Below are 27,635 nucleotides of genomic sequence, written 5' to 3' on the forward strand. Positions count from 1 at the left end.
TTGACGACATAGTGGTAGGCTTGGAAGAGGATGCAATATTACTCTAGGTTGATAGTACTGACTTTGATATAGAGTCAAACAACTGATGGCAACAGTGACATAGCAAAGGTGCCATGGTACTAATGCAGGCAAGGTAAATGAGTTCTTCCCCCTGATTTGGTAGAATGTGAAGTGCAATGGGCCCCTCACACCCCAGAGTGCCAGGGCACCTGCTTCACTACTGCTAGCTATACCCATGGGTGAAGTGAATGTATGCTGTAGCATTCTAACATGGAGCAGCACTGGTCTCTCGATTCACATTAACGCTAGTGTTTCTGACTTAGGCACTCAGCAGCAAAATAAAAGTTTATAAAACACAGTATCAACATTACAATATAAAACAAGAAGACCCCAGGCTGTATATTAAGCACCTAAAGCATAATCTATAATAATGAATCAGATAGGAGACATCGTTCTCACCTCAAAGAACCAGAGACACTTTGGCATCACTTACATTGTCAAACGTGGGTTGGTCCTCGGTCATTAACTAGCGTTCGATATAATGATGACAAAATGTATTCATGAAATTCTATTTTTTTTCTTTATATTAACAATGTGCAAAGATAGCAATCAGTGGAGTGCTGTACACGGCAGGTAGGTAATGGCAAGAAATTTACAATGGTATTTGAGTCAAGTCTAGCTGAATTGAGGTTTTTAGATGCTAAATGTGCTCCTTGAAGCAATTAGTTTTTAGCTTTTTCTTGGAAGGGCACATCTCCTACTACCAGGTTCATCCACTCTGCAATTTATAAACACAACACTGGGGATTTGAAACAAGTTTTTAAGGGATTCAGTAGTGCGAAGGTTGTCAATTTGAACCAGTGTCTAGCAGTGTCATAGTTCCACTGCTTCTCTTAAATTTCCTCACAAAAGTGGCTAACGAATACAGTGGAATAACAAACATTGCTAATGTATCTTAAGCTTGCTGAGAATTGGTTTCACATTTGGTCAGTGAAAGTTCCAATACTTTGATATTCCATAGAACAAAAATGTTAAATTCCATATTTGCAAAAAAACATAAAAAGATATTGCTGCAAAGATCTCTGGATTAAGAGTTGAAGCTGCTCATAGTTTGAGGAGTACCATTATATGTAGAAATTGAGAGATCTACATCCCAACTTATAAGGAAACCATTAATTACTAACCCTACTCCATCACAACATCCCCTATACCGTGGCCTTCCACCTACAGACCCATTAATTTCTACAAATATTCAAATAAAGTAAACTTGAAGCACATTGCAACAAGTTACGTGTCAATTCTGCAATCATAAAAAAAACTTATCTGCAGATTTGTTTACACCGACACATTGCACTGTAATATGCGGATGTGCTGACAAAGGACGCTCAAACTGAGCACAGGTGATTTAATTTAGTGTTACTTGTGCGCTTTCATTTTTATTGTGGAAATAGACTGGGTTGTGACAAACCATGGACTTTTACATAAGGGTTGCTGTACTGCCCCATAGTTACATTTTACAAAGTCACACAATAAAGCTTGCATGCCCATTTTTGTCAACTCAATTTACTTTTGTTCTGTTTAAATAAAGTTCTGGAACAGCACACATCGGTCACTTGTCTTCGGGAGGCAGCTTGTCTTGCGGATAAAGTCTTTGGCGACGAGGTTCTGCTTGTTTTTGAGAGTCAGTGGGTAGAAACAGTGTGGCTATCTCGAATGGAGTAAGGCGTCCATGTTATGATCTGCAGAACAGCAATGCACAGGGGGACCAGGCAAATCAGAGAGAACATGGCTCCATGAAGACCTAAAAACAAGCTGGGAAGAAACATTCACTTTAAACAAGGCATGTGGAATGCAACAATGTTTGGTGCACAGTATAGAACACGCTATATGTGTGTGTGTGCGTGATTTTATGTATATATTTTTGTTGCTTTATGTATAGGATACATATATAGTGAGGGTTTTTCACCGAAAAACACAAAGATTAAAATGACATTAAATTTAGGTGAAAAGGTCAGTTCAAAATACAAATTTTCACAAAAAAACACTGAAATTAACAGGGCTAAGAATATCTTGCATCCTCGCCATGCCCTGCTTATGACCTCACATATTACATCACCCATGACAAGTTCAATTACATCATTGATGACCCATTTCAAATGAGATTATTGATGACATCAGTGATGCCATTACAGATGACATCATCCAATGAGTAACAGTTTGCTATACGCTTGCGACACTGAAAGGTGTTTAGTGAGCTATGTCTAGAGCAAAGTTGCAATAGTTTCAGTACTGCTAATAAATATATGCATTTGCAACATGCTTGACCACCTAATAGGACTTGCAGGTGGGGGCTTTTCGTGAAGAGTTCTCCACAGGACAAAAGCGGAGCCATTAATTTGTCCTGGGGCAGGCCTCAAAAATCACAAAATTTTTAGTAAAATAAATAATCTACTTGTCCTAATTATAATGCTCTTGACCCATAAACTCGTTTCAAATTATGTTATTCTGGGCAAATATTTTAATTCACTGAGACACCATTTTCTTCTTTATCACATATGAGAACACCTTCAAATACGTGGGTTCAGCAGGTTTGCTGTAAGAAAACACTTTTTGCGATTTAATAGACTAAACTTTTGATCCATATATAATAAAAAAGTAGCCACAGGATTCACATGAGCGCTGACTTGCCTCTTAGTTCAATAACTACATTTTCATCAGGGTAGGGGCAGGAATGTTTCTTAAATCATGTTTAAAAGCTATCACTTTTCATAAATACATACCTGAAGCACAGTGCTTTGCAAACAGCAGATTGTCCATTGAAATGGCCACAACATTTCCCACTGACATGTGGTTTTGCTGATAAAACTCTATAGTGTAAAATGTTTGGAAATCGAGTTTCTGCAAATATTTGTCATTTGAACATCACCAAGTAAAGTGTTCTGATTTGTTTAGCTCCTATTTATATCTTTGTTTGCATCACACTTCTAATTTACAAAAAATGTTCTTTCTTAATTCCTGATATATTTTATTACAGCCTTACAATGTTTGTCAGACAGCTCACTTGACAAAAACCTCTAACTGCCTGAGAGAAAGAAATGTAAACATTATTTTTGAGGATAAGAAACAATTAGTAAAAAGACAAACTGGCATTTGACCTCTGTCCTTGAACAAGCAGCAAATGTGTGAAGGGGTCACTGATCTTGCTGAAAGCTACCTCGCCCTGGTTCCTGCTTGTTGCATTCTGCTGCATTCATCTGACTTCGTCAGAAGCCCGCCGGACACACTACGCGGGTCCCGCATCGCCGAGTCATCATCTTTGCCTGGAGTGAGGCTATCGCGCTGTGGGCTGTGTTAAGTGCGGCAGGGCTGCGAGCAACAGAACAGGGACTCCATCTCCCAGGAGTCCCTGTGTGAACGATCTGCACCTGGACGCTCTCCCTGCTTGCCACGCCCCCCGACCGCCGAGTTAAAGGCTGTTGCTTGCTGGTCAGATTTGGGTCACTGATCTTGCTGAAAGCTACCTCGCCCTGGTTCCTGCTTGTTGCATTCTGCTGCATTCACCTGACTTCGTCAGAAGCCCGCCGGACACACTACGCGGGTCCCGCATCGCCGTGTCATCATCTGTGCCTGGAGTGAGGCTATCGCGCTGTGGGCTGTGTTAAGTGCGGCAGGGCTGCGAGCAACAGAACAGGGACTCCATCTCCCAGGAGTCCCTGTGTGAACGATCTGCACCTGGATGCTCTCCCTGCTTGCCACGCCCCCCGACCGCCGAGTTAAAGGCTGTTGCTTGCTGGTCAGATTTGGGTCACTGATCTTGCTGAAAGCTACCTCGCCCTGGTTCCTGCTTGTTGCATTCTGCTGCATTCATCTGACTTCGTCAGAAGCCCGCCGGACACACTACGCGGGTCCCGCATCGCCGTGTCATCGTCTGTGCCTGGAGTGAGGCTATCACGCTGTGGGCTGTGTTAAGTGCGGCAGGGCTGCGAGCAACAGAACAGGGACTCCATCTCCCAGGAGTCCCTGTGTGAACGATCTGCACCTGGACGCTCTCCCTGCTTGCCACGCCCCCTAACCGCCTCCACACCTTCATAAGTGACCTCGTTCACCGCTGCGCGGGAGCGCCCCGGGAGAAGCCCGGGACAAGGGCGGGACAGTCTGCGACAGTCCGCGACTGGTAGAGACTGGACTGGGCCGTGCACTCTGCTCGTATTTGGTGAGGCACCGCCCCAACCTTGTGTCGGGTTACTGTATTTTATCTTACTGGTCTTGCTCTGTGATCTTGTTTGGTCGCTTATTTTGACCTCTATGTAAGTGTTGTTTTTTAAGCTTTAAGTAGGATTACACTGTATTGGGGGCATTCAATGTCTAAGCAAAGGGCGGTCTCGGTATCGAATACCATGGACAATTATTTAGTTCAGGTTGTTGCTAAAATAAATAGTGAGAGGAGGTCCTCATTAGGTTTGGGTTCACTCTCTAAGTCTGCTCCGCCTGAATCTATACGGGCCGAACCTCCAGATCTCGATAACAGTGGTATCATCGAAGCAGCATGCGATCAAGCAGACGACCAAAGTTTTGCTCAGAACACCTCTACGAATTATGTTGTCGGTAGTGAAGAGGAGGTTGAGTTAGAAATATTAGAGGAAAAAGCCCCGTCCCCAGTACTACTAGAGGAGGCAGAAAGGTCCAGCCTAAACGGGGTGGATTACGTTCGGGCAGGAAAAGGCCCGCCTCCCCACATAGTAATATTGATGTAGCGGACGAAAGTGGATTGATTGATGATGCGCGTGTGTCCCTAACAAATGAACAGCTTAAAAAGTTTATGTGCATGATTGACTCAAAGATTAAGGGTATCGTCAAGCCTCTGGTAGCTAAAATAGATAAGCTAACGGATGAAGTGACCAGATTAGGAGGGCTACTGAACAAAACTTTAGTTGAGGTACAAAAAATGCCAGCTGAGGTAGTACAGAGAGTCGAGACCGAAAGGAAAACTACGAGGCTTGACGGAGGTGTGGGAGGGAATTCATTGCCCAAGTGTCCTACTGCTCCCGAGATAAATGCAGGAGAAGATGAATCTGGGGGTGAGGTTCCACCAGTAAGTCCTACTGGCCTGAATTCATTGAAAGGCTCGGTGGAACTTATTGTTGAGGCCTCCCCCTTAGTTTTGGTTTTAGCAAATGTTCCACCACTGACGTATGGCCAGGTGGAATCCACATCTTCCCTGCTGACCAAAGCACTGCACTGGTTAACTAATAACATGGTAATAACCCCCGGGGGTAAGCACCAGTTAGTGGATGAACTAGTCATGGGTGGATTGGATAGGAAGTGGTCCAAAAAGATTTAGGGGGGACTGTGTTGTGTTGAACTTTACTGACCCGGCAGTACTGACTAATATATTACCAAATTTACTCCCCCCTCAGCGTAGATCAACCGATATCATTCCACTCACACTTGACTTCTTCTATCAAAGGAGGGGAAGTGGCCCTAATCCGAGCATTTTGAGGACAAAATGGAATTTGGTACAAAACAAACGGGGAAGGGCTACCCAAATTAATGAGTGGGGATTCAACATAGAAAATAGGTTCTCAGCTCTATCTAACCTGAACGATTGCGAATGACTTGTTGGGGGCAAGAGTGCAGTACCTTGTGAACCAACTGGCCCAAATAGTTCAAGTACCCTCACCAAGAAGAGCAATGTACGTGGCAAGAAGACATTGCCAGGTAGTGTGTCGGCTGAGCCTCAATTGTATACTGTTGCATCTATTGAACGCTGTACTTCTGAGACTGACCCGAAAGGTGAGGGTGACATTCTTGCCGCTGGGTTTGGAGGCCGAACAATTGTTGCAGTTTCAGAAGTGGGTAAGGCCATTTATCTTGACCCTCTTCCGAACGCCTTGGCTGGTCCTGCGGCTGGGGTGGGAAAATTAATTTCTTGGAACCTTGCTGGGCTGCGTTCTAAACTTGACTCTGGTGATTGGTTCAGCTTTGTTAACTCCTTTGATGTGTGTGTATTTCAGGAGACTTGGGCATGTGAACCCGTATCTGTGTTGGGATACTTGAATTTTTCTGTGCCCGCTCTAAAGGGCCCAAAGGGGAGACCAATGGGGGGGTCTCACTATTTGGGTTCGGCAGTCCCTAAATCTATCAATTAAAGTTATGGAAACTAGTCATAGTGATATCCAGTTAATTAAAATGTCCACTGGCACTATAGGAAAACTTGATATTTATAATATCTACGCCAGAGGCAACAAGGGAGGCAGATCAGAGGTATTAATTGCCTTGGGTACCCTTCTTGACACGCATTCGCAAGACAATAATATTGTCATTGCAGGTGATTTTAATCGGACTTTTGAACCCCTAGTCGCTGGTGAAGACTCCCTTGGGGACGAAGAGGATTCTCATTGGGGCATCCCTAGGTTAGAGTTGGCCCCAGTTATATGCTGGTCTGAGGATGTGGTCGGTCTGAACGCCTTGTGTTTTGAAAAGGGTTTAAGAGCCTTGAATGGTAGAACAAAATCCGATAAACAAGGGGCTATGACATTTGACAATGGGCGGCACAAAAGCAGAATAGACTATGTATTCTGTAGTATGACCTTATGGCCTAGGGTCTGCGACATGGAAGTTGTTTGGAGAAGTGAGAGTGACCACAACCCCTTATGCGTGGAGCATGAATGGTGGCTAGCTGCCAATGGTCTCATAGGCCCTAATACTCTTGTACCACCCTTGGTTGTTCCGGCAAATGATATGCGGAGGTTAAGGTGGGACAGGGTAGCAACCGATCAACAGGCCATTGATAAAATCAATTTTGAAACAGATAAAGCGATATTAGCTATGGAATCCGCTAATCCTTTTGTAGCTGGACTGGGTTGTGTGGTCAAAATTCATGACACTCTCTTTAGTATGATTAAAGATCAGTTTTTGAAACCTGCCAAGCGGTACGGGGTGAGAGCCAGCAAAGGTGCAAAATGGTACAATGCTAACTGTAGAAATGCACGACTTGCTTTAGGTCGTGCCATCAAGAGGAGGGAGCCCGCGTCTATCCGGCTAGCCAGGAAGGATTATAAAGCTTGTATAGTGAAGGCTAAGAAAGCCTGGGACGAGCACCACTGGACTGAACTAAAACGTGCTAGTGATAGAAAAGACTCTAGATCGTTTTGGACCATTGTCAAGTGGGGAGGTGAGGGAGTGGTGGACCCCCCTAATAACAATGTTCCACTGGATGATTGGGTAAAATTCTTTAGCACCCAGTATGCTGAGACATGTCAGAATGCAAGAGTAGATAGTATTTGTCTACCGACTTCTCAAGATAATCTCTTTAGTTATAAAGAGATTATGATTGCACTAAGCTCAGTAAATAGTGGGCGCGCCCCAGGGTTAGATGGCGTACCTGCTGATATTTTTATAAGTGATAAGGAACGGTGGTGTAAATACATCTACCTACTTATTAATACTATTGCGAAAGGAGCAGAGGTTCCGCAATCTTGGAGGGGTGCTATAATCATCCCAGTGTATAAAAAGGGCGATCGATCAAAGCCTGGTAACTATAGGCCGATAAGCCTCATTGATACCGTGCAAAAGATAGTAGGGCGGGTGATAGTAAACAGGCTTCTTGACTGGGTTGATGATAATAATGCTCTGTCACCCTTCCAAGCAGGTATTCGTAGGGCTACAAGTACGGTGGACCAGGTATTCCGGTTTCAACTACTGCAATGGAGGACTGTGGTGTTGGGGGGGGGGGGGCAGCCTTTATGCGGCTTTCGTCGATTTACGGGCTGCCTTCGACCTGGTGCCACGGTCAAAGCTGTGGTCTGTTCTTAAGGATTTGGGGGTGCCAGAGGTGCTACTGTCACTGATAATGCGGCTTCATGAGTTAAAATTTTGCTAAAATCCAGTGGGGTGGTCAGGGGATGGTCACAGCGGATTTCCCTGTTGAACGAGGTGTTCGACAAGGGTGCTCAATGGCACCAACCTTGTTTACTTTGTATATTAATGGTGTGGTCGCCCGTATGCTATCAGCGCAGGTGGACGCTCCCTCGCTTTCTGGTACAAAAATTCCCATTCTAATGTTTGCGGACGACACGCTCATTCTATCCAAGACCCCAAGTGGTCTGCAGCGTGCTCTGTCCATTTTTGATCAATTTTGTGGGGAGCACGGTCTTGAGGTCAACGTGACCAAAACAAAACTCATGATTTTTAATCCCCATCCTAGTATTAAATCAAAGATTATCATGAGTGGTCGTCCTCTTGAGGTGGTGAACTCCTTTACGTATCTGGGTATTCTCATTGCTGACAATAGTAGGTGGTGCCAGAATATAGATATTGCTACCTTGAGGCATAAGCAATTATCAGGTGCTATTAGCTCGGAACACAGAAAATCTTTGACGAAACCCGTTAAGCCTGCCTTGCAGGTTTACGAAGCGAAGGCGCTTGGGTCAGCTCTTTACGGGGCGGAGCTGTGGGGGTTCGAGAAGTTGAATACCCTACAAGCTTCGGAAAACAAGTTCTTCCGGGCAATCACAGGCACCCCGAAAAGTACTCCGCTGTTGCCTTTAAGGTACGATCTAGGTAGGAAACAAGTTTCCGATCTAGCTAGACTACGCCCAATTTTATACTGGAGAAGGCTCTGGACGACTCCCGAGCTTTCCCATTATGCTGATGGTTTTGAAGACGTTATCAAAGCGGATTCATTCCATAAAATAGGGTGGCTCAAATCGCTGAAGGTAACATTGCTTGAATTAGGTTTGAGCTCGCTTTGGCTAGATCCAGTAGGAGCTATATTTCCTACCAAGAGTGTCTTGAAAAATATCTATTGGGACTATGTTGCCATTAGGAGTATGAGTAGCTTTAGCACAGGGTCCATGACAGTGAGATTCCTTGAGGCGAAATTGTATCCTGCCCTGGAACCCTACTGGGATATTATAACCAAACCAGGTGATAGAAAACTTCTCTTCCAGTTGAGAGCCGGTGCCCTCCCCCTAAGAAGTCTTGTACGGAAATGGGGAGGTGGGGTGAGTGATATCTGCCCAGCCTGTGGTTCGGGGAAAGAAACTCTTGGCCATTTTTTATTTTCTTGTAAGGCCTATTGTGTGCCTAGACGTGTATGGTTATCTCCAATGTGTTAGAACCTGGGGACTAATTGTAGTACTGTTGCCCTGCGAATTATATGTTCGAGTACTCTGTCTTGGATTTCAATTGCCACTGCTAAGTACATCGGATGGGCCTGGTCGATCAGGCAGAGACTGCTAGTCAACTGACTATTCTCTGCCTGGATAATTTCTCTGCACGTTTAGAGTTATGGCTTTTAGTTATTTGTGTTTTTTAACCAAGTACATTTTATTCTTGTATAAACTTTTATCTTACCTGCCAACCTTGTAATAGGTGAAATTATTGTAATTAATTTTATTACTTGAGACAACTGTGAATTGTTTGCTTTATTCCGACTGTCTAGTTTAATTGTTTTTTAATTGGTGTATGTTCTGCTTTTATGAGTGCTAACTCGAATAAAGCATTATTTGACTTGACTTGAAATGTGTGAAGAAAATAAACAAGATTTGAAGGCCTCTTTATTGCTCATCCACTTTCTGAATAAACAGACCACCTGTTTCTTCCAGTAAGTTTACTCCCCAGAGGAGTAGATGCTAAAAATAGCTCAACCTGATAAAATATGACTTGCCATAGTGAATGTGCTGGTAGATTTGTTAAGGCCATTGGGGTCATGTTGTATACACTCCAGGAAACCGAGGAGTACTTTTAAAAAATGATTTGAGGGGTGATATTTTCCCTGCAGCCCAATCACAACAATTGTGTAACACACTGGTGGTGCCTCCGCCTAGATTAGGGGACCACATTCCTAGAACACTATGTAAATTAGCCAACAATGGGCATTATGGGGCGGCACTTACCAGCCAATCAAAACTTTTGATGTTTTTATTTCAGCCAACAGTCCAGTTATCTATACATTTTTTAACTTAATGGCTCAAAAATTACTAAACAGATACACTCCAAATCACAAAAAGCACATTTTGTGGGTTAAGATGTAGCTTTCTTCCACATTTTGTATTATGCTGTAGCACTGTTCAAAATTCCCTTTGGAAATTGAATAGGGAAACTGCATGTTGGGACACCCCTTTTTTCTCTGCCCCCACATGATGTGTCACCATGAAACTTTCCAGGAAGGATGTGAGATAGATGAACATTTGTACTGGTGAGTTTCATGAAGATTATTCGAATGTTGGCAAAGTTATTAGCAAAACAAAAACACTCCTCCTATGGAAAAATCTGTCCTAACTACAACTACCCAGCGGCGACCGCTATATATAAAAAAGTATGATTTTACGCCATAGAAATCTAAGAATATTAGGTTACTATTTAAAGGGTCAGGACCAGGTCAAAAGTTGGGAAGAAATGTTTACTCCCAGTGTGTAAGGGAGTTTATAATCTCTTTTTACAGTGCATTATAAGAGTGAGCATGTTTGCTCCACAAGCGCTAGCAAACTTTGAGCACCAAAAACCTCTTTTCAGTTGCTGTTTCAAGCTGAAGCTAAACTGTTTACCTGAGCATCTCGCAGTCGCACCTCGGCATGCAAATCGTAATTTTCATGCCAGAGTCACACTTTGCAGTGAAAATTACTATTTGCATGCCGAAGTGACGTGGTTCTAAGAAGTGAACACAAAACAGTCCAACACCAGCTTTAAGTAGCAAGCAACATTTGGTTGATTTTGGTGCACAAAATATGCATTGCAATGTAGAGCAAAATGGATTGCAAAGTCAATAAAACTATGCACGTATTGCATGCGTTTTGGTCCAAAGTCTCAATCTTTTTTTAATATATATTATGAATTGTTTATTTGTTTCATTGTGTATTAGTATAACCTCGTTTAGTGGAAAGCATGAATTGTTCGAATAAATATATTTGATTGACTGGCCTCACTGCTCTTGTTAGTTACTAGGACCTACAGCACAGACGTGGATGCTTCATTCGTGATTTATTGTAAGCAGTTTCACCCACATGCCAGTAGAGGGCAGCCTAATTACACCTTTCCTAAAACTGGAATAAAAATGTGGTTAGGTGCACTAGCTTTAAAATCGCCGTTCTTAAATGACTTCAGAGTTTTTTTTACTCTATTGCTTTTAAAACATACATTGTCAAGAGCAAGACATAAAGGCATGTACAGATCGCAAACATTTAACAATATAGCGCCCGATTCAAAGAAAAACTTTTAAAGTCTTATTGCTCGCTCCCTCATATTCGCATAGATTTAAGGGATTAAAAGAAACACGTAGGAGTACACATAAAAAGTGCGCAAATCGTAGATTTCTGCGGGTGGTGCACCTCCTGTGGCAGGAGCAGGTTTTTATAATTTCTAAGAGTAGTGGAGAAACCCCCTGTCTTAACATCAGGAATTTGAAATGTCTCTGTTCCATTGTTTACTGAGTATGACACCTAGTTCAGAAATGTTCTTTTCATTCTTAGGTTTGCAGTCCTGGGGCCGTATTATGGAACGTGCCCCGGGGGTGCAACACGCATGTGCGCCCACTTGGCGCGGCCCTTTCTGTAATACAGATAGCTCTGGCACACTTATAGCACCAATGCTATCACCAGAGGGTGTTCCCTCATTTGAGGGGATCCCTTTGCCCGTGCCTATACGGATGTGGGCGCAGAGACAAAGAAGCTGTCAGGAAGTGCACTGACAGTGCGCGCCCCGATAGCAGACCTCTGGAGGGGGGGGGGGGGGGAAGAGGGTCCTATGGGCCCCCCAGACATCCTCTTCCAGGCAGGTGCAGTCACTCACTGCAGCCGCCTGCAAGGGGATCTCTCTCTCCTCTTGAAAGTACAGGTGGGTGCCGCCTGCACAGGGAAACGCGGAGCAGCCGCTTCAAAGCCGCTCCATATTTCACTTGAATGTGCTGCCTCCAGGGCAGTGCGAGTTTAGTTAATTACCTTTTTGCGCCTGGCACACCTGTTTTAATGTGCGCCGAGGCGCAAACAGAGAAAGAGCGCCCGATGTGTAATAGGGCCCCTGATATTAGAACGGGTTACACAGGACTACAAATGCCAGCATGAAACTAAAATAAAAGAACCTGGATGAAGAGGTGGCCTTTGCCCAGACAGCACCCTGGAAGAAACCCCTCCTGTGCCCCCTTCCACTTGTCCTCTTAAATTGTCTATGCTTTGACAATTAAAGGGGAATAGCAAGAAGGTGATTGGGCAAAATTAACAAGCTCCATACAAAATGCAGAAAAGGGCGCCAGCAGTCGTCAGAAAAAGCGTTCAAACACTTTTCTTCGGACCTAAGCTGTAGGGAGACTGCTGTATGGAGTTCCAGCGACCCCCGCCCCCTGGCAGTAGACGCCCTGGGCGACGGCCCAGCTTGCACATGCGTAAGGTTGCCCTTGACTGGAACAGCTATTCAGGCCTGGAGCTGGGTCATTTGAGGGCTCTGCAACATTCCTTCTCATGATACATGGGGTGTTCCTTTCCCCTCTCTGAAACACACTTGCACTGCTCTTTTTGCGGAGTCGGATGTGTATTTCAGAGTTAGAAATGCCCGTGCAAAATGTTAGAAACTATGTACAAATGCTTAGACTTTGTGGGTGTTCCAGGCATGGCCACTGATACTCCCCTAATATCCAATTTTTATCCGCGAAACTTATTACTGTGGAAAAATCCAGGATACAAGTGGATTTGCCCTGTAGTAAGAGAGCGGTTTGTGGTCAGCAAAGTCTGCCACCCTTGATTCAGAGTCAAGATCTGTCACGGCCAACTGCAAATGTAACTCTGTGTGCACTCAAGCAGCATCGCCCCCACCTGGCAGCAGCTGAACAAATGAAAAATGAACTCTTGTTTATTATCGTTTTATTTTTCTCTCTGAGCTAAGGCTTGGGGGCGGGGCTAGGATGGTGACAGTCTGGAGGGGGAGTGTTGAGCACTGCCTTCAGCGCGCATGTGGGCAAACCCACAAGCGCAGAGAAGCCTCTCCAACCACAGATGCATTGCTGGGTTCGAGAGAGCAGGCACCGGCCCCCAGTCTGTGTGGGAGCGCAAATCATCAGCGCTCAAGCCAATCCAGACACTGCTTTCAGCAGCATGAAAGCAGCGTCAGGACTGGCCGCAGTGCACTCTGGGAGCCTGTGTCTGGAGAAGCGATGAGAGCGATGTGGCAAGCAAGTAAGTGTTTAAAAACCTTTCCCCCTGTTCCCCACCTCCTCACCCCGTTCCCCATGCCCCGCTACTCTGTCAACTCGCCGCCGCTACCGCACTCAAGTTGAACCTAGGTGTAGAGAATGCGTTGTTATATGGGCGCAGAATAATTACTTTACACGTCAGATCTACAAGTGAATTTAAAGCATTTCTCTGTTCATATGGAGAGTGGTGCCTCGCGCTGCAGTTTCTTGCTAAACTGGGGTCAGTGCAATGAGGCAAAAAGGTGCCACTTCTGGGCTGAGGTAGCACACCCTGCTGCTTATTCTCCCGAAACTATTTTTTTGTGTCAGGGAAGCTTGCATTGCTGTTCAACATTTGCCCCTTGTCTCCGAGAAAGGAGACATGCTTCTGTCAACACTGCTGTAAGTGTCATTTGGGCTACTGAGGCCTGCGCCCTTTATTGTAGGTTAGTGAGGCCTGGTGAACGCCTTCTCGCTATTAAAAACCCAAAACAAAGTGCAACTATCAATGGGTCGTGCACTGCAGGACGAAAGGAGGGACCAACGCAGGGCGCAAGAGAATGCAGTGTAGGCTGCAAAGTGGCTCGCTCATGCAGTTAAAAGTGGAACAGAACTGGGTTCAAGTGTGGGAGAAGCAAAGTGTCCAAAGCAGTGCAGCGTGTTAGAGGGAGAATAATTGCCAAAAAGTCCAAAGCAGTGCAGCGTGCCAGTGGGAGAAGAAGCGCCCAAGTGTCCAAAGCAGTGCAGCGTGTCAGTGGGAGAAGAGCTGCCCAAGTGTCCAAAGCAGTGCAGCGCACCAGTGGGAGAAGAAACACCCAAGTGTCCAAAGCAGTGCAGCGCACCAGTGGGAGAAGCGCCGCCCACGTGTCCAAAGCAGTGCAACATATCCGTGGGAGAATAATCGCCAAAGTGCCCAAAGCAGTGCAGCGTGTCAGTGGGAGAAGTGCTGCCCAAGTGTCCAAATCAGTGCAACACACCAGTGGGAGAAGAAGCACCCAAGTGTCCAAAGCAGTGCAGCGTGCCAGTGGGAGAAGAAGCGCCCAAGTGTCCAAAGAAGTGCAGCGCACCAGTGGGAGAAGAAGCTCCCAAGTGTCCAAAGCAGTGCAACATATCAGTGGGAGAATAATCGCCAAAGTGCCCAAAGCAGTGCAGTGTGTCAGTGGGAGAAGAGGCGCCCAAGTGTCCAAAGCAGTGCAGCGTGTCAGTGGGAGAAGAAGCGCAAGGTGTCATGGGAGCAGCACAAAAGCTAAGGAGAGCAGCACAGATGCCAGAAAAATAGATACGGGAGAATAAGCAGCACATGCCAGAGAGTGGGAGTAGCACAGGCTCCCACAGAGAGTAGCCCTGAGGGAAGCATGGTGGCAGAAGCAGATCAGTGCAGCATGCAAAGAGTGGACTAGCATAAAGTGTGTGTTGCACAAGGTGACAGTGGTGGAGCACCACAGTGTGCCAGGTGATGCACTGCATGGTGCTGGGTTGAGCAGACGACGGTGCCAGGAAGGAGAACCCAAGGCTGTCAGAGTGGGTAGTGTATGTGTGTGAGTGTGAGTGTGGGTGGGGAGCGCACAGTGCCCCAAGAAGAAGCTGCACATGGTGATAAGAGGGAAGCTGCACTAACTGATATTATGTTGAAGGGAGAGTAATTCATGCAAAGAACTGCTCTCAACACTAAGCATTAGCAAATCGGTTCAATGTGTCAATGCATGCAGTGAAAGCCACATAAAACCAGACAAGAAACAAAAGGTGGATTGAATTGAAGGCTCCCTTGCCTTTGAGACAGTACTGTTTTTTGAATTCAAACTAAGTGGGCTATGTTTGTAAGGTAGTCTCTTCATGCCTTTAAATGCAAGTACTGGAGCAGAGGTGGACAGATGCACTCAAACAGTCAATAGGATTTGGTGAGAGATGCATGGTCTACTGGGCTGAGACAAGAAATGATTGAAAGAGGCTGGTTGCCAAAATCCAGCGGTTGAAAGGGGCAGACCCAAAGCTTACTCTGGGTATGATGTAAGCAACAGGTCTGTGTGACAACTGGGCTGTCAAAAACCAGACCTAAAAAGGACTGAAATTAATGTCTTGCAGTGAAGAACCCTCATGAATAGTATGGTGAAGGACTTGAGTCCCTTAATGCTGTAAAAGAACATGGAGACAGAAAATGGAGTTACCTGAATGCCTACAAATGGCTAAGCAAGCCCTTCAAGAGTTATTGATTTCCTGCCCGAGCACTATGCCACGGGGCATACAGACAGAGCATATAGTAAGGTAAGGTAATTAAGAGTAGAACAAATGTTAGAAATCCAGGATTTAAAAAGAAAATGGTTTCAAACTACTCTTTTCTCAATTGACAACTCTCTTCACATCATCTCAGAAGGGGCCTATTGGAGGCTTTACAGACATAAGGCGTTATGTAGGATTTGGTGGACAGAGGCTGGGTCACAAACGTGATGGCCATCCCGCTGCCTATATTACAAGGACCATTGGCAATACCGCACTTGTAATACAGCAGACAGGACAACCACCACATGTGTAACAGAGTGACTTGTCTGCCAAACTCTAAATAATGCCTGTAGTCTGAGGACGATAACAATTGGATTACAAGGTGTTTTACAATGTGCAATTGTATTCATACGATGGGGTGGAGCTAACATTATTAGCTTTGCATCAATGGAGTAAGCAACAATGTCCAATTTAAACATTAAAAAAAAAATCAAGAACAGTTAAAAGGCATACGATACAGCTTAGTGATTTCTAGGTACAGGTGTGAGGGCAAGAAAATGTGGTCCTTAGAGTACAGATTAGGAGGTGACTGATTACATAGGACACAGCCATCTTAAACAGATCAGTACGGTTTCTTGCAATGCAAATGGGGAATCAGTTGCAGCATTTTTGAAGCTCTGGAGATGTGTGCCTGATCCTTTCTCCTTAATCTTTAGGCCTCCCAATGTCCCAAGACAGTTCAAACCAGCCCATGCATGTACACACGTGTACTTTCCCAATAAAAGAGTAGTTGTGAGAGTCGCACAGCTAAATGACACACTTCTTGGAAGATTTTATTAAAATACTTGCATGTATTTATGTAGGCCAGATTAACTTTTGAAGGTGTAGTACGGTTGTGCAACAAGTTCAGTTGCTTTAATACTAGGCAATGGGCAAATGGTTCAAGCAGTGTTATCGTAAGCATGTTTGAGGCCTCAGGCATGGCATATTTTGGGTTCATTTGTTAGAGAAAATCGTAATTTGTTTTGTACAGATTTTATGTTAATTGACGCCCGAATGATTGCAATAATATTGAATTATACCATAAACTTTCAGAAACAGGGTCATGCAAAAACAGCTGCAATATGTCTTGCCTGGCACAACAAAAATCCCTTAGGATGACACTGGATAGAGACAGATAAAGGGAAACAGACAAAGGGCGAGAGGAGCACACCACTCACCTTATGTAATGCTCTTCCTGGTGGGTACTCGGACTATCTCACCTTAAGAACATCCCCAAGCGCCAGAATGGATCAGGAAGATTTAAACAGCATTGCTCCCTCGCTCCAGTTGGTGGTCCCCTGCGTTGACTTTGCACCGTTCTGGAAGTGATGATGGAGCCGCATATAGCCACCCATGTTCATCAATGTCAGTTTCTTTCTCAACTCTCTCTGCACCCACAGAAACTGAGCTAACAAATAATGGTGTGCAGGCCTCTAATTTGGGACCTCTTTAGATGGAAAAAGACACCATTGCACAGAACGGGGAGGAAGAAGGCGGTGAAGAACCAGCAGTGAAATAGAGTATCCACCAGAAAAAGTGTTACCGAAGGTAAGTAACTTGTTCTTCTGATGGGTAATTCTATCTGCACATTCGCAACCTTTATAACAGATACCAGATCAATACCTCCCAAAATGTTTAGCTCTGATCGGAGTCTGAACCAAAACTTTGTTGGAGCGCTGTGGTGCTGCTCCAAGGCAAAAGCATGGTTCAGTCACACTCGGATTGGAGTGAGACCGGGTGCGTCGGTATGACTTCAGGAGGCAACCTCTGTTGGGCTGAGAGGTATTTGGCTCTGAATCAGAAAGGATTTTTGGAAAGAGTCATCCTCCAGCATCAGGCCAACATCAATGTCAAAAAGACCGGAGTGGATTTTGGTGCTGGATTGGAAGTTGGCTCTGGCATCGGAGCAAATCCTAAGAGGGGCTTAGGAGGCCCTGACAGCAGACCACCAGTGGTGACCCAACTGGATGCCTCTTTATAGGAATTATTCTGTTGTGATTTAACCAAAGGCCCCAGAATCTCAGGGTGCAGTAGAATCAACTATGGATTTGGCTCCTCGATAACGGAGCAGGAAAGAGACCGAGAGGCACCCTGATGTCCTTGTAATTTCTCAGGCTGAGAATGGCAGGGCTGGGATGAATTCTGTTAAACCTTCTTGTGCCCCGACGTACCCAAACACTTTGATCACAACCAAGACTGGTTGTGTGAATGGCCTCGAAATCAGGGACGAACTGGCACCCTAGACTTCGAGCGTGACCGTGATTTTAATGATTTCTTTTAGTGTTAAGCGACATACAACTTTGCTTAACAATCGGAATTGCTTTCGGATTCATAAGGGTACACTCCTTGCATGACTTGGAGTTGTACGTCAAACACCAGAGAGACATCTGTGGGGTGTCTGTCACAAACATCTATTTGCAACAGTCCCAATAAGGCTTAAACCCTGTAGTGTTTGGAGGGGCATCATTCCCTTGCACTTGAAGGGAAAAAATAATTTTGGCTCAAAAACCGATGAGGAAAAATAAAGGAGCAAGTTTCTGATCCACATATGAAGAGGCGCAAAGAAAGGAATTTACGTCAATGTATGGGGGTACTTATATGAGGTTCCATTGTCACCTTTGGGGAAAGTGAACTCGACGCTGAGCCACATGGCGCCACATACCAGTGCACTGGAGTAATGCTGTATAAATCTTCCGGATCCAGGCGGACTCCAGGGCATATTGTAAAGTTGAGGAATCTGCGGTTAGCAATCTCCATCAGCAAGAGAAATAGCGGTGAGATAAAGAGAATGATCACTATCCCAGAGGGTGCACGGTAGGTTAGGGCCAATAACAACTGGCCACTTTGTTGAAGTCTTAAAACGCACCTGGCTTAATTTCTAAAATACTGGAAGTGCAACTGCAAGTGATGCAGGAAAGCAAAGAAAAGCATTACTAATGCAAAACTGAAGGAAACTTTGAAATGAATTAAACATGGCAGCTAGCACTAAACTGTGACAAGTTTTAGTATTCAGGTAGAAACTCACCTTGGGTCGGGTTGGATACCATTGGTGTTTAGATTCTCGTATCCAAATTGATTTAATATGGTGACAACAAGCATCGGGGCCAGAGACTGAGCTGGTTTGGTGAACAGAGCGTTGGTTCCAAAAACCATTGATGAGAGAGGGGACCTAAAAAAAAAAAAAAAAAGGTACAAAAGAGATTGTTTTTTACAAAGCAGATTAAAAGTATACTACAAGAAAAGAGCTTGGAAACGAAACCCAAAAATAATAATATTGAGCTGCCTTTTTACATCTGCTAGCTGACTCAAGGTGTGCCGATGTACCTTTAATAACATTGTGGACCAATCTCCTGCTCCCAGCTGTGGCCATGATCCAAACACAATGAAATGATGGACGGAGTGCTGAAACTTTTCAGACACTCACCCCCAGTCACAGATCTGGGTTGAATCCATCATCGTTCTTTAGCTCACTTCACCTCCCCAGTTTAGACACAGCTATAAGCAAATCAGTCTTGACCCTGTGCCTCATGGGAACTGTGTCTTCCCTGGACCAGAAACAAGCATCCTGGGACCGGTTTCGGGCTACCAGCCCTCATCAGCCAGGCCATGTTGAATCCAGTGGCAGAGTGAGCAAGGGACCCACGTCTGGGTATACCCTGCCAACTTAGGGTGAACAAAGCAAACACAAGGAGATGATGGACGGAGCGCTGACACTTTTCAGACACTCACCCTCAGTCACAGGTCTGGGTTGAATCCATCATCGTTCTTTAGCTCACTTTGCCACCCCAGTTCAGACCCAGCCATATGCAAATCAGTCTTGACCCTGTGCCTCATGGGAACTATCGAGCCGGAACTGCCATGGTAAGATCCAAAGCCAGCCCCTCTCATACCAGCTATCTCACTTAACAGTATGAGTGGACCCTGTTTTTTACATTTAACAAAAAGCACAAAGTTCTGGTGCTATATAAAGCAAATAAACAAAATACTGAACATTATCATGTAAAAATGCACTTTTATCATTTAATCGACATTCAGTTTTGTGTCTGAAATACTGATGCGGCTGGTATTGTCAGCATGTTCTAATTTGAGATATATGATGCCTCCAAATGAATGCCCTAGGATTCTACCCACCAGGGGACAGCCTCACTTTTGTTCCTGAAATGGTTATTAGATGTGCTGTTTCAATGGAGGGAATAGGCTCAGAGGACCAGGTGGCTTCAGAGGGCGCTTTACCGTTCTGTTAATCTCCTTGTGTCTGTTTAATGTCTAGATCTCCATCATTCACGGCCCTATACATGTCCCTGCACCTTCACTACCAGAACCACAAGGCTGGGGAGAATTCCAGACAGGGCAAAGAGACTGAACGTGTTTTTGGGGGGTGGGGAGACAGGAGGAGCCGCAGAACTTTGCAAAAGGCTACTGACAAACCATATCAGTTACATGTGATCACTGCAAAACGTTGCCGTCTACATCTGCAAGCGGAGTGCTACATGTTAGCTTCACCCCACCTTCCACTCCCGGTTTTAGCCATACTGAGGGTACCAGTAACTCCAGAAGTGAGGCGGTACCTGCTATCAAAGGTAGCCCATGAAACGGAAAATAACAAAATGGTACCTAGAGTTGATCCCAGTACTACAGGTGGGTGTTGATAATGTAAAGATGCCTTTATGGTGAATGCACAGAAATAACAGAGAATAACCGCAGTTCAATCAAAACATCTTTACTAGAGCTCTACCTAGTGGAATTCTCAACCTCATAAGAAATCATAATTCGTGCTGACCTTCTTAATGTTCATTAATTGCACCTTCTTAGATATCCGACACCTACTGTCTGATGGCTCTGTAGGTCTCTTTCGTTTTAGTATCCTTGTTGTTTCACCACCTTATGCTATGGAATATTACCGTTTGTTTGTGGAATAGGTATAAGTATAGGTAGCAGAAAATTAGTCGACATCAGAATGTATGGTTGGGCGCTGAATAACAAAGGCCGCCTTAATTCACCCAGTAGTTTTCTCATTCTATCTGGTGGAAGTTACTTCATCAGCCATCCCTGCTACGCCTGTGCAAACTCATCTCACCGCCAGTCGCCTAAAGACCCTTCTCAGTCAAATGTCCTAGGCCAGCCATATCACTTCAAGTAAATACCTTGCATTTGTGGCATTCTCCAATCCAATGCCTCACTTCTCTAACCCTGGTATGCACTGCCACCAATTCCATGTTGCTTCCACCACCAAAATATGTCCGCCCTGAGATCCTTACAAAATATGTGAGCCCAAGGAGCGGCACCCAGCCTGGGAGTTCCACAAGCGCCATCCATCCATCCGTCCATGTATCCATCCAGCCGTACATCCATCACTCCTGTTAGTTCCACCCTAAATAGACAGAGGTGTGATTGCCCCACAGCAGACTGCAGAGTGGAGCATCAGTTTAAGTGGCTACTTGTAAAATGTCTTAACTAGGCAATTGTTAGACCCGACAGCCTTAGGGTGGTCTTCCCCCCAACTTTTTGCCTGCCTCCCTCCATTTTTCTGAACTTGTTTTTGTTGGCTTTAGGACTCTGCGCACTTTGCCACTGCTAAACAGTGCAAAGTGCTTGAACGCTCTCCCCTAAATATGGTTATCTTACTTCATCCCCAATTTGCATAATTAATTTACTTATAAATCCATACTAAAGTGCACTACATGTGCCCTGGGCCTGTAAATTAAATGCTACTAGTGGGCCTGCAACACTGACTGCGCCACCCATACAAGTACCCCCTTAACGATGTCTCAGGCCGGCCATTACAGGGCTTGTGTGTGCAGTTTACTGTTGCTTTGACTTGGTGTTTAAAACTACTTGCCAAGACTGAAAACTCCCTTTTTATTACATATAGGTTACCCCTAAGGTGAGCCCTAGGTAGCCCTAAGGGCAGGGTGCTGTGAAAGTAAAGGTAGGACCTGTACTTTTATGTTTTGCATGTCCTGGTAGTGATAAACAGCTAAATTCGTTTTTCTCTACTGTGAGGCCTACTTCTATCCTAGGCTAACATTGGGAATTCCTTCAAACCCTTGGGAAGAAAGGACCTGTGTGCATTTCAAAGGCCTCTCTTTGAAGTCTCCCTCACTTCAACGGCACATCTGGGTACAAGTACTGGGTCTTTGCCCCTACCAAGACAGTACACTTCTCTGACCACTCTACCAGGAAGAAGAGCTGTGGTGCTGCTAAAGGGACTGCTACGCTATTGGACCGCAGCTTTGCTGAACTCTACCTTGCTGTGAACTTGCCGTGCTGAGCCTGGCTGCTGTAAGGACAACTGGGTGAGGTGGACTACACCCGCATTACTTGAACCCAGAGTGACTTCAAGGGCTTGCTGGTTTGCCTCCTGTTCCCAAATCTCAGGGATATCAAAGACTTGAACCACCTGCATCTGGGTCAGGACTCTACAAGCCGCAAGTCTGCCCTGCCAAGTGGTAGACCCTTGGAAGTGAGGCCATAAGGTGCTCCACAACCCGTACTCACGCATCGGATTCGGCGCATTTCTGCCGCAGTGTGGGTCGGAACCAACGCACTCTTGCTGTTACGTGTAGTGGACTCGGCGCATCACCGCAGTTAAGTGGAAGACCTCTATGCATCTCCTTCCCACTGTGATCTACGCTGCCCCGTGTCGTCGTCCAGATCAAAGGTACTTTTGTTCAGTGGACCCAAGGAGGTCCCTACTGTCTGCTCACACTCCCTCTGGGTAAGCCTGAACTCTTGACTTTGTCCTGGCCTAGTGTAGTGCAACCCAATAACTCACTTAAGCGCTTATTGTCCCTAAGCGCTCATCTAACTTTTTGATTCTGTACATCTCAGTACTTCAACGTCTACTAAAATAATTCTTATCATTTTTGGTTTGGTTTTATTTAAAAAGTCATACTTTATTTTTCTAAACTGTTGTGGAGTCTTTCTGTGGAGTTTTCACTATTTTACTGTAAGTGTTGCACAAATATTTTACACATTGCCTCTTAAGTTAAGCCTGACTGCTCTGTGCCAAGCTACCGAGGATAAGCACAGGATAATTTAGTTTGTGTAGTGACTTACTCTGACTAGGATTGTGGCTCCTGCTTAGACAGGGTGTATACTCTATCAACCAGAAACCCCATTTCTAATAGAAATCCAGTGGAGTCTGGAAATAAGCCTAACAAGTTTTATAAACATTAGTGAAGTGGGGTGGAGTTGGCGGCAGCATGTTATGGTGCTGAGGGCTGCTACTCAACACCATGAGAATTAATGCTTGATGGAGCAAGTGGCACCCCCTTTTGTACTGATGGAGCAAGTGGCACTTTCTGTTGGGTCATGTCTCTCTATCGCCAATTCAAAGTCATCCATAAAGAGCAACGGCAGACAAAGGGTACACAGACACCACAACGGTGTCTATGGACATATCAAGAGTTGGGATTCTTAGAAGAGTTTACAAGTTTCGCCGTTTATAAGTCTCCTTCGGAAGGGCTTTCAGGTTTCAACACTATTCCAACAGACGAGATGCCTAATTAATTCATTCTGATTTACACGTAGTATATAGACAGTCCAGTTGAGACACCAGACACAGGCAAAAAGTTGATCCATGTTGACATCCACAGAAGAGGGGGGGGGGGGGGTGAGGGGGGCAGCCTAATGAACTTTTAATTATCTTTTTTTGGGATTTGAAGAACTAAGGCGTCATCATATCCCAGAGTGTACTAAGCTTGGCCTTCGTTCTGTCCTTTGGAAAAGGTGTCCAGCAAGAATAAATTAGAGTTTTTCACCTACCTAATTTAAAGAACACGGATGTCCTGTCTGCCCAAAACAGCTCGAAGTACAAAGGATGAAAGGCTGATTTTAATGCACATATCGCAACCACATATCGCAACTTTGGTTCGTTGCTCATGATTATTAAAGTTCTGCTCTAACTCAAGCAGTTATCTTTTGTAACAACGTTATCCACATTATAAACATACAACGCTACCTATGTGAATCTGTGAGGGAGTTATTAACCTGAAAGTGAATATCTGGTTAAAATGACATGTTTGCCAACATATAATCGAAGAATTCCATACAATGGTTTCTCATGTATAAAATGTAAAACGGATTTCAAAGTTGCAGTCCAGATGAGGTAGCCGTTGTATTGTAATTTAGGCCTAACCCTGGGAGCTCTATAAAGACCAGTCCTTTGGCCACTGTGGTGCATCAAAACTAAGAAATCGGCAGAAAAAAGGTGGCATGTCACAAGACACGTCTTATCGCTGGGCAGAATAAAACAGGAACTGGCCTGGGATACTCGGTAAGCAATGTCAAGGAGCAGAGCCTACTAACAGTAGGGGGTCCCCCATTGAAAACATTAATTTGAAGAATTTTTTGATCCAAACTCCTGTGCAAGCATTTACCAATTTGTCAGTAGAAAAGTAGAACCAGAACAAAAGAGTATTTCCTAGGAAAGTGTCAAAGCACATAGGAACAAGAAGACACAGTTGTTGTTCAGCAGGAATAGGGCACAAGAAGATACCCATTTTCAAGATTTCCCTTTGGGGTTCACTTAGAACTAAAAGCAGTGAAATGTGATTCCTGGAAGGGATCCTTACGATTTGGAGAGGTGTACAAACAATTCTGTTACAGGGAGAGGAAAGGAGGTTGGCAATAACTATGCTGTGTTTCAACAGCAACAATCATTGTCAGAAACGTGTCCTGTTTTACAGAACAGCTGATAGAACTGATGGTAATTACCTGCAGGGGGCGCAGGAGATAGAAGGAAAGTGATTACTATACTGCACAGAATCACCAGGCCTTTAGGTAAGAAGGGGGAGCTGAAAGTTAAAAACTAGCACAGGTGCATAGTCTGAAACAAATGAATGGAGGGCAAGGTGCAAGCACAATATGCATATCATTGAGAATGCCCACTTTAAACTAATTCACTTTACCTTTCTCCATGTTAGTTACGATAGAGTTTGATTACATAATCAGATTGTTCTATGGGCAGGACTACCATGACAGCTATTAAATACTATGGTGTGGGACTGCCCGGTGATGTGAAATCATGGAAGGAAGCAGAAAACAAATGTGAGATCTGGAGAGTTTTAACAAAGGAATGGGAGTTCCGACAAAGGAAATAAACCACAGCTGCCAGGTTTTAAGATTGCTTATGTGTGACATACATACTCACAGTTTGTCTGATTATGTGAGAAATTTGAATACCTTAAGAGTGACACTTAGAGCGATACCAAATAGAGAACTGGGAAATGTAATAGGGAGCAACAGTTACATCCAGCAATGGACGCTCAGTCTTGAACAAGAAAAAGGCTTATACCTTCTCAAGAGTGCTTCAGGAAGCAGGATAGACTATGTTTTGTTAGACATAAGATTGTGGGGCAGATTTTTCAATTTTAGAATACTGTCCATAATGGAGCCATCATACCGCTCTCCATTTAACATTAAGGCAGTGGCTGCTCGGAAATAGGGCTTTGGTCCCGTACATCAATCTTCTATCAAATCCATATAAAGTTTTGCATTTTTGACTCATAAGTCTACCTTTATCTGTGATCGAAGTTTAGAGTGTGACCTTTTATTTAAAATCAAAGAGATCTGATTTGAGCATACTATGCCGTCTGGCACATGGAAGTTTCAATTTGGCCATCGGCTTTTCCGTGGCCATTTTGTTGATTATTGGAATCACAGAGTTCTGTCCTGATAATAGAACGTCACCACGCTAACTAGCATGTGGTTGCCGTCATTTTGTTCTGTAGAGCCTAGATAAAGAGGCTATTTTGGATACTTCTTTCTCCTACAAAACCTTTCGTGGGGTGGCACTATGCCAGTTACTCTTTTGCACAAAGTTAGGTGAGCATTGATATTCTAGTAGGGATAGCATATTGTTAAGTAGATTATAAGTGTTTCTTCAGATTTGCATTGTCTAATCTTGGGATTTTCCTTGTTAGTTTTAGGTATTTAATACGTTTTCTTGGATGGGTCGTTATTTGGAGACACTGTTTATTACTGTGATCAGGGATACTCATTATGCATGAAGGTGACCATCACTTTGATCTTTATTTGGAAACAGATGTTCTGTAGACTTGTTTGTCTAGTGTGATCATTTATATCCTTGTTAGGTCTCGCCTACGCAGCACGCATGCGCTTCATAGGAGACCTTTAGCCGTCGTTCAGCTCTTTTTCGAAGCACATACTCGTGCTTGTGGCGGCATACACATTGCGGGAGCGTGCAGGGGCGTGCCACAAGCACGAGTATGTGCTTCAAAAAAGAGCAGACTGCGCGCACACGCACACACCACACCCGGGCTTGATAAGATAAGAGTTTAATGTGTTTTCTCAGGTGCGTTGTAATTCTTACCCGATGTGCTGTCTCTCTATCTTAATTGAATTACTTTAAAAGGAAATCGATTAATATAAAGTAGCAATGACTAGTACAAGCACGAGTGCTTTAAAACAGCTGCTGCTTGTGCTCTCTTGAAAGATGGGAAATTACAGGTTTTCAGAACATGCGGATTCAAGTCTTCACTATAATTGTTTCTTTTATTTGTTCTGCATGTATTTATTTGCATATAATAATGTATTATCCTCAGAGCATTAGGAATAGAAACAAATCGTTAAACTCTGCACACATGTACGGGTTTTATATTCGAACCATTATCTCAATGAAAGTTGAGCTTTAGAGTACTCACCCTGACTACAAATGCCTTGCATTAATGGCTGACTCACTCTCAATCACACTCACTGACACTCACAGACTCTCACTCTCTCACACTCACTCTCACACTCTCACAGACTCTCACTGACACTCTCACTCACACTGACTCTCTCACTGACTCTCCCACTCACACTGACATACTCTCCCACTCTCACTGACTCTCCCACTCTCTCACTGACAGACTCTCCCACTCACTCTCACTGACTCACTCTCACTGACTCACTCTCACTGATTCACTCTCACTGACTCACTCTCACTGACTCACTCACTCTCACTGACAGACTCACTCTCACTGACAGACTCACTCTCACTGACAGACTCACTCTCACTGACAGACTCACTCTCACTGACTGACAGACTCTCATTGACTGACAGACTCTCATTGACTGACAGACTCTCATTGACTGACAGACTCTCATTGACTGACAGACTCTCATTGACTGACAGACTCCCACTCTCTCGCTGACTGACCCACTCTCTCTCACTGACAGACTCACTCTGACTGACTCTCTCTCACTGACTCTCCCTAAAAGACTGACTCTCACTGACTGACTATCCCACTGACTCACTCTTATTCACTCACTGACTAACTGACTCACTCTCATTCACTCACTGACTAACTGACTCACTCTCACTGACAGACTATCTCACTCTCACTGACAGACTATCTCACTCTCACTGACAGACTATCTCCCTCTCACTGACAGACTATCTCACTCTCACTGACAGACTATCTCACTCTCACTGACAGACTATCTCACTCTCACTGACAGACTATCTCACTTTCACTGACTCTCACTCTCTCACTGACTCACTCTCTCACTGACTCTCTCTCACTGACTCTCTCTCACTGACTCTCACTCTCTCACTGACTCTCACTCACTGACTCTCACTCACTGACTCTCACTCACTGACTCTCACTCACTGACTCTCACTCACTGACTCACTCACTGACTGACTCTCACTCACTGACTGACTCTCACTCACTGACTGACTGACTCTCACTCACTGACTCTCTCACTGACTCTCTCACTCACTGACTCTCTCACTCACTCTCACTAACTGACTGACCTTCACCCTCCTGTTATTTATGCCCCCCCATAACAAAACAAGCATTGGCATAGCCAATAGGTCTTGCCTTTGGGACCTTATAAGTGTTTAGCCATGCAACAGTTGATGCTGTTGTACCAATGATATAGTGCTGCATAACTAAATACTTATAAGGTCCCAAAGATGAGACCTATTGGCTATGCCAATGCTTGTTTTTGGTCAGGTGCCCTTCAAAATTATACTTGATGTCAATAATGTTTTAATTTTATGATTAGTATCTATTATTGCGATATTGCGGTGTGCTACACCGGTAGCGCCCTATGCCTTGATTCAGCCTTGGGGTGCGCATCGGTAAACAAACTTTGTTTAACATGAAATGCATTGGTAAACAAACTTTGTTTAACATGAAATGTCTGAAAAAACAACTAGAAAATAGAGGGCGAAAAGGGATAAATAATCTCGGTTTCAGAA

At 44.5% G+C, this 27,635-nt stretch overlaps 1 protein-coding gene across 5 annotated transcripts in view; it reads right to left on the minus strand.

The window, feature by feature from the left end:
• Positions 1-1,404: 1,404 nt before the first annotated feature.
• Positions 1,405-27,635, minus strand: part of LOC146796457 (solute carrier family 68 member 1-like) — a 166,833-nt gene continuing 140,602 nt past the window's right edge. For all 5 annotated transcript variants that reach the window (XM_085629036.1, XM_085629038.1, XM_085629037.1 and 2 more), the window contains exons 7-8: positions 18,447-18,590; positions 1,405-1,812 (exon numbers count right to left, since the gene is read on the minus strand). In XM_085629036.1, the coding sequence (XP_085485162.1) occupies positions 1,683-1,812; positions 18,447-18,590 (274 nt within the window). In that variant the 3' untranslated portion in view covers positions 1,405-1,682. The remainder of the gene's footprint in view (positions 1,813-18,446; positions 18,591-27,635) is intronic.

This window comes from Triturus cristatus, chromosome 10 (genome assembly GCF_964204655.1).
Source record: "Triturus cristatus chromosome 10, aTriCri1.1, whole genome shotgun sequence".
NCBI lineage: Eukaryota > Metazoa > Chordata > Amphibia > Caudata > Salamandridae > Triturus > Triturus cristatus.